Raw genomic sequence first — 8,375 nt, 5'->3', positions numbered from 1 at the left:
TGTGTGTGTGTGTGTGTGTGTGTGTGTATATATATATATATATACACACACACACACACATACATTGCTGTATAAAATATTAGAATCTTAATTATTTATTATAATATTTTAATTAATAATCTTAATTACTCTTGCCAAAGTCTCAAATGCTAAATTTAGCTGAAATGTACTTAATAACTTTCTCTCTGTGATAAATTCATAAAGTGTTAAAATGAGGAAAGTTGTATTTTGCACTTTTCCCAAAGAACTTCAAAAACCATATTTTCATATTTCATATTCAGTTCTGATGGAAGTGAGAAGTGACAGGGGAGCACATCACTGCCAGAGCAGCGGTTTGAAGATCAGAAATGTCATTAATTTGAACATTTTCATATCATGATCTGAGGGCAGATTTATTAGGCGTCATTACCAAATGCTACGAACTTCAGAAAATCAAGTGGTTCTTTATTTGTATATGCTCAAAGTTAATTGACTGCTAGTTATTGGTTCCAAGACATGATCAATGTTTTTACACAGATGTTTCACAAGTTTTCAGTCCCCACAATAAATAAATACATTCCACAGAATAAGAGAATCGCCTAGTGACTGTTTACATAAAATCAATACAGTTCTATATTTACAGATAAACCAGCTCCTGTTAGACTCTTTGGATTTGTGCTTCATAGTTCGTACAGTGTAGTCTTACTTTCCCAGCTAATGCAATGCATAAACAATAATCACACACCGCCTTCATTCAAACGTTTCATGCTGAGATAGTTACATTGTGCCTTAATTGCAGTCTTTATATGTGTACGTGAAATCCAGCAAGCTTTCAAAAGCTGCATTTATCGTTATCAAAGCAAGAGTACTTTGTGCTTTGAGTCCTCGTATTGATTGAAGCGTGCTTGGGAACAACAGCGAAGCCCGGCTCTTTCTTTGAACGCTGTTTGCTTTTGTCACGCCGGCATTTTGTAGCGTTACATCTTTGAGAATCAGGTTTGACGGAGCGACCGGAGGATACGCTCTACATAAGCGCTCCAGACACCGAGGGAGAACACGAAGTACGTGGATTTCAGATTGATGGGGACGGAGAAAGATGGCTAGGGGAGAGAAACGCCACCAAAGACGAATAGAAAAATTGATAGAGAGATTTACGAGGCGCGTCAAGCAGCCGAACCTTGAGGGAAAGACGGGCAGAAACGGAGCCAGAGGAGGGCCGCTCTCAGCAAGCGTTAACACAGTAGGGAAATGAGAAGTTTGACCTTACATCACTGCCTCATCAGCATGGAGAATATGAGAAACAGCCCGAGGGCGCTGCTGTGCCATCCTGCGAAACAGCCACCCACGCCGCGCATTAGTCTGCTCCACTCGCTCTTTCCTAAGCAAAGACTCGGGCCCCGCGGGTGAAGACACTAAAAGAAATGATCATTCGTGTTTTCATAACCGCTGGCCAAATTCAGAAACAAAACTAAAATTAAATCGTCTTTGAGAGCAAGGGGGCCCCCTGGTGTTTCGTACAGGCAAGCAGATGAAGCCAGAATATAAACGCAATGTGTTCACGTTAAATGGTTTCCCATAGAAAACCATTATAAGGAAAGCACTGAACCATTAAGCGGATTGCGTTCATATTCCGGCCTGCCTATGTAAACTATGCATCATTAATATAGAGATTACTGAATTTGATATTTCAATATAATTGTTTTAAATATATTAAGGCACTTTAAGTGTTTTTACAACGTTTTGTCGCACTGTTTAATGATTAAAATATAGCCGCGAGTGCTTAATATGGATTGACTGGCCAAACCTTGCATTTTGTTCACACATACCTTTGTTTTATTCTTTTGAGAGGTGATCTAAATATTTGCGGCTGTGAAACAGAAGGAAAATTGACAGGCTTGTGCTGCAGTTGTATGGATGTTTTGCGCTCCAAGTCTTCAAACCGGTCACATGACTGAAAGCTATGAATAGGGAGGATCGGCTCTGTAAAGTCTAAACATGTTTGTTGAGCGGCGAGGGATCTGTATCACAATATTCTGCCATCATTTATTCCATTATTCTGTTTTTTCTGTAGAACACAAAAGGATTTTTTTTACTGTTTTAGTCATTTTATGTACATTTTTATTAGTTTGCTTTTTAATATTTCTATTTAGCTTTATTTTTTATTTCAATTTTACTTTTAGTAATTTTATTGCTTAAAATTGTTTGATTTAATTTCCGTTTTTATTTTATTCTGTTTAGTTTATAGATTTTACGTTTTTCGTCTGATATTTAGTTTTTCATTGTATTTCAGTTAGCATTATTTTGTTTTAGCTTTTTTTCAGTTATTTTATTTTCATTTTATTCAGTTCATAATTTTAGTTGGTTTTTTTTAAGTTTGTCTTTCGTTTAAGATTATTATATTATTTCAATCAACCAATGATTTTTTTTAAATAGTTTACCAATAATACAATTTTATTTTCTGTTTTTTTTTTTCTGTATAATTTTCATGATTTTTTTTTATCTAATACTGTATTTTATTTAAACTTCATTTTAATTAACAAATGTTTTGAATAGTTAACAGTAATAACACTTATTTTTATTTTATTCAGTTTCTAAGTTTTGTTCAATTTTTTAAGTTGACGTTTTTCATGTAATATTTATATTTGATTTTATTTCAGCTTTCAATCAACAAATGATTTGTATTATTTTAGTAAACAATAATGACACTTCACAGCTCTTTTGCATACAAGAACCGTTCACTGGGATTGCAAAAAGAACCAAAACACGTAATGTCCATTGATCTTTAAGCTGAAGAAGTGTCTGTTTGTGGCTGTTGTGAATGTGTCTGTGTTGGTTTGTGCAGATGTGTCAGGTGAGAGCAGCCAGAGCGGAGGGCAGTTCCAGGGCCGGCCGTCTGAGGTCTGGTCTCAGTGGCAGAGTCAACACCACAGCCAGCAGGGAGGAGACCCGCATCCTCATCCTCAGTCCAGCCAGACCGAGGTCTTCCAGGTGAACTCACTATCACTAGCCACCTGTCTGCAGTACAGTGTAGAGGTTTTGCTGACTGACCTGCAAAAGCACAAGCTGCAGTTAACAAAACTAAAGAAACTGAGGATTCAAATAGTTCAAATTAACTTTTACTTTTAGAACACTTTCATTGATATACTTTAATTTCTTGTAATTAATTCATTCATTTATGTATTCATTCTCTGGCTTATTTTTTATTATTAAAATTATTTTTTATCAAGTAGTTATTATTAAAGAGTTATTTTAATAGAATATTATTATTATAGAATCTTCTAGAATTTATTCATATTTTGGTTTGCCTATTATTTTTACATTTGCAGTTTTAATTTTAGTTTTAGTACAAAAAAAAAGTAGACATTTTTGTAATTTGGCTATGTGTTCTTGTTTTTTTTATTATTTTTATTATATATTATTTTTAGTCATTTTATTACTTGAACATATATTTTATGTCAGTTAGTTGTCAAGGCAGTGTTTCTAATTTTCATTTGTTTTCTAATATTTATTAATTTAATATTTCATATATTAATATTTATATTGTATTTATATTTATTTTCTTGCTAGAATTGATCAAATGTATTGTACCTTAAATGGAAGTCACTTTGGATAAAAGCATCTGTGCATAAATGTAAATTTAATTTCAGCCTTATTTGAAGTTTTAGCTAACAATATCAAAAATTCCTCTGAAATCATATGATTGTTTTGTTTTAGAGACAGAAATTGAAATAATTTTTGGGTGAAAATCATCTCTTCAGTTTGTAGCTCCTAAATCTCATTTGCAGATATGGCGCATCATTGCCGAGCTGTGATAAAAACCATTTTTGAGAAAGAAATATTTTAATTTCCCACAGACTTTTGAATTATTTTATTCTAGTTCCTTCTCTTAGTCGTGCAAATTCATTTTGTAGCATCTCTTGATGTGAATGGGCTATTATAGTTAGGTTCACAGACACTACTGAACATCTGATTGAACATCACGCTGTTTCTGTCCCGCAGGATATGCTGCCGATGCCGGGAGATCCCACCCAAGGAACAACCAATTACAACATCGAAGACTTTGCCGACCTCGGCATGTTCCCGCCGTTCTCTGAGTAATCGGAGACTCTTTTGTTTGTTTTGGTTCGGACTGCAGTATCTTCATCTCACATGTGACACACGTGACGCTGCTGAAACACATTTCTGCATTCACACACACACACACACACTTGGCTTAATTCCTCATTCACAAACAAAAGAGCAAAATAAATATGTGAACCTGCATCACAAAACCAGTCTTAAGCCGCTGGGGTCTATTTGTAGCAATAGCCAAAAATACATTGTATGGGTCAAAATTATAGATTTTTCTTTTATGCCAAAAATCATTAGGATGTTAAGTAAAGATCATGTTCCATGAAGATATTTTGTAAATTTCCTACCGTAAATATATCCAAACTTAATTTATGATTAATAATATGCATTGCTAAGAACTTCATTTGGACAGATTTAAAGACGATTTTCTCAATATTTAGATTTTTTTGCACCCTCAGATTCCAGATTTTCAAATAGTTGCATCTCGGCCAAATATTGTCCTATCCTAACAAACCATACATCAATGGAAAGCTTATTTATTCGGCTTTCAGATGGTAATTTCACAATCTCAATTTCGAAAAATTGACCCTTATGACTGGTTTTGTGGTCCAGGGTCACATATATTCCCAGTCTGACGCTCTTCTTCCTCATTTAACCATCATGTGATGATTAACTGCTGCCATTATCACTAAAACAAAATCGCAAAAAGACGCAAACGTCATTTTTTAAATCAATTAAAATCAATAAAAGTGCAAGATTATTTATGCCATGGTATAATTTACTTGTAATAAAGCAGCATCAATAATAAGGCCAATTTACATCGAAAGTAGGCAAATTAATGTCTGGTTTGGGCGAAATGTGAATATGACGCAGGATTTTTGCGTCAAATTACTGTATGTTAAAGTTACGATTCAGCTGGCAACCTCAAGTCAAGACTGTTCTCACACACAAACATGCATAAATATAATGAAGAGATTTCCTTTTTTTGACGTTTTTATCGTACAGAAGTATTTTTACGATCTTTCGAGACGCGAAGGATTGTTTTCTTCACGTGTTGCACCTCATTTTTCGTTGCGATATTTTTACGCTTACCGTGTAAAATGTAGTCTATGTAGTGATGTCTATAACCTAGCTTAACTAATAATAAATGTAGACGGATGTAAAGACAAAAACAGTATTTGATTTGAATTGAAGTTTTTAATTTGCAATTTTTTTTACTTTTACTCTTCTTACGAAAACACTAGCAACAGTGTGACTTCGTGAAGTAATCGACACCAGCCTCATATGAGCAGATGCAGCGTAAATATCAAGCATTTCGCGGTGTTCATTGTAATCTTTGTGGCAGCTGCGATTCTTACTATTAACTTTTGGACTAATAATGTGGAAACTCGATCATGCCACAACTCTGGACTGATGGAAAGACCTTGACGTGAAACCTTTTTGGAAATCAAATGGATGTTTAATGTAAATAATGTGATTTGTATGTCGGACCATGGTTTATTTCACATACAGCTATATATACTTGTGTAGGTTTAATATCATTGTGTGCAATGTGAGTGCATATTTAACTTAGTTACTTAGGTACTTAGTTAGCCTGTCCATTGAACAATGAGTTTAGGATTGTATAAATTGTGTAAATGTGTTCCGTTATTTTTGTGTAACTTTATGACGAGAAATTGTGCTTGTGACAATAAATTCTCATTGAATATGTGGATTTCAATCAAACTGAGCGAGCTGTATTCATTGGGCTGCTAAATCGACACATTAACCTGTTAATATGACATAGTAATAGCCCTCGTAAAAAAATAATATATTTAAAAATACATTTCATACTAAGTATAGTTCAAATCTATTAACATATTTACTGACATATCGCTCAAGAGTTACTGATATAAAAATTATAATTAAACTTTATTTGGAGTATCACTTGTGTACAATGCACATTTCTTAATATTAAGCCTAAAATGTGTTTTGATGTCATTATTGATGTGGACTGCATGATCTTTGAATAAGTATACTTGCAATAGTTCCACTTTAGCACAAACAAATATACTACAGTATATTTTTAGTTGGACTTCAGCACAACTTCTTCACAATTAAAGGGCATTCAGCACAAAATTAGGTGTTCCAATTTAGCAGACTTTTAAGTATACTAGTTTAGTTTACCAAAAGTACAGTTGCAGGGTATTTTTATTAAGCACATAAATATTTAAATGTATGTGTAGTATACTTAGCATGACATAAAAGTATTTGAAATACATTTTAGTATATTTTTCACTAGGGAATTTCATGAATTTTGGTGAATATTTTTCATTTAGGGTCTTCAATGTGCATGAAACGTTTCAACATACACATACAGTAGATGTGTTTTGGAAAGGTTGTTATCCATTTTGATTTCATGTCGACTACTTCCAAAAAAATTCAAGTTAATTCTCATTTTACCTATAATGGAAAACTACATGCAGCAATCGTAGAGTTACATGCAGCATATTATATGGTCTGTATACATACAAATTTATTGCTGCTCCAAGAAACATCAGTGGACAGATTGAGACTTGCTGCCGGTTAATTTATGCTTCCTTTTCCCTCTTGTTTAGGTTGTTGGTCAGGGAACAGGAAGGGATTTTACCGCAGGGATTACTCATAAACACCAGAAGACACTAAATATGCTTTCTGAATTCATTTGGATGTTCAAACTGCACAGAAGAAGAGTGAAGGCCTTTGATTCTGTGGTCTGCTTATGAGGACCTGCTCTGACCTCATTTATACAGTATTTCCTAAACTCTGTCCTTATTGTTTTTGTGGAGATTTTTGCTTCCAATACTGAACTTAGGTGCTATTATTGCCTTCAGGTCATCCTGGGAAATTGCTGCTTGACTTTTTGTTGTAATGAAAATATGTTCGTAAATGATTTAGATTTATGTGGAGCAATTTCCTGGTTTTTTTCTTGCTTTTTTTTTTTTTTTGCTGGTATTTATTCATAATTTGAGTTAGCTTTTATTTGATCTTTTTTAAGATTGTAGTCATTTTGTAAAGTGCTTTTGTCATTGTTATTAGTTTTTGTTTCATATTTTTATTTAGCTTGAATTTATTTTTTTCTGTTTGTTTTTTACTTTAGAACTTTAACCAAACTTATTTCAATTATTTACGTTTTTTGTTTGTTTTTCTTTTGATCAAATATTTATATTTTACATTTTTATACATTCATTCAATTAACTTTCAATCGTTTTAGTTTTAGTTATTAAGTAATTAACACTGGAGAAAGCAATATTACACACAGAGATATTTTACATATTTTAGCTGAAGAAATGATTTGAAGTTAAAAACATCTAAATACGGATTTTCTTTTTCTCTTACAAACACAGTTTTTTGCTTCCCAACATGTTAATGGATGGACTGGACTGGAGTGGTGTGGATTACTTGTGGATTATTGTGATGTTTTTATCAGCTGTTTGGACTCTCATTCTGATGGCACCCATTCACTGCAGAGCATCTATTGGTGAGCAAGTGATGTAATGCTACATTTCTCCAAATATGTTCCCATGAAGAAACAAAAACTCATCTAAAATGGCCTGAGGATAAGTACAATTTTCAGCAAATTGTCGCAAAAAATCGCAAGTTGCAGTTATGTAATATGGTATGTTGTAACCCATGTGGTAACATTCACACACGCTCATCTTTTATATGACCGTTCTGACATGACCTGAAGATAGCAAGTCATTTTTTCCGGAGGGTTTTGTTCTATGTGCATGTGAGCGTGCCGAGAGACCATATCAGCTTGTCGTATAATTGCATTTCTGTACACTGTCAAAAATGTTAACATTAAGCACCTTCTGGGTGAAGCATGACATGACTTGACTGGCTAGAAGCGTAAACATCAGATCCGTTAAATCACATTCATTGCGTGCCTCTCGGTTTAATGCAGAAGTTCTTTTCAGATGTCTGCAGCATTCCACAGGATCTTGATGCTGTTTGATTAGATGGTCTAAACGCTCGCATGACAGCTCAGATGTTTAGTAGAGAAACCTGAGATGTTTTGCAGATGTCAACCGCATCAAGTCTGGCTGCATTCACTGTTAATCCTGCATGTTTTCATTGATGTTTTGTAACAGCATGATACGTTTTCTTGAACTAATGGGATTCACTGTAAAAAAAAAAAAACAGTAGGTCTTGTAAATAATGATGAAGATAACTGAGGTTCCCTTTCAGTCGGTCACTACAAGTCACGTGAATCTATTCACTTCGTCAATCTACTTCGAGTGTAACTAAACGAGCAATTATTACATCCAGCTGCCGCTGATCACAGCATGAGCATAAAAAGGCAG

General features: G+C 34.0%; 1 protein-coding gene across 1 annotated transcript in view; it reads left to right on the top strand.

Annotated features, from left to right (window-relative positions):
- Positions 1-4,285, top strand: part of LOC107692692 (aryl hydrocarbon receptor nuclear translocator 2) — a 98,224-nt gene extending 93,939 nt beyond the window's left edge. The window contains exons 18-19 of the mRNA XM_016491888.1: positions 2,822-2,967; positions 3,979-4,285. Of these exons, the coding sequence (XP_016347374.1) occupies positions 2,822-2,967; positions 3,979-4,077 (245 nt within the window). The 3' untranslated portion in view covers positions 4,078-4,285. The remainder of the gene's footprint in view (positions 1-2,821; positions 2,968-3,978) is intronic.
- Positions 4,286-8,375: the final 4,090 nt, after the last annotated feature.

This window comes from Sinocyclocheilus anshuiensis, unplaced genomic scaffold, assembly GCF_001515605.1.
Source record: "Sinocyclocheilus anshuiensis isolate Anshui unplaced genomic scaffold, SAMN03320099.WGS_v1.1 scaffold45, whole genome shotgun sequence".
Taxonomy (NCBI): Eukaryota; Metazoa; Chordata; class Actinopteri; order Cypriniformes; family Cyprinidae; genus Sinocyclocheilus; species Sinocyclocheilus anshuiensis.
Note: the sequence above shows the minus strand (reverse complement) of the source record. Positions and strands in the feature narration are given on the sequence as shown.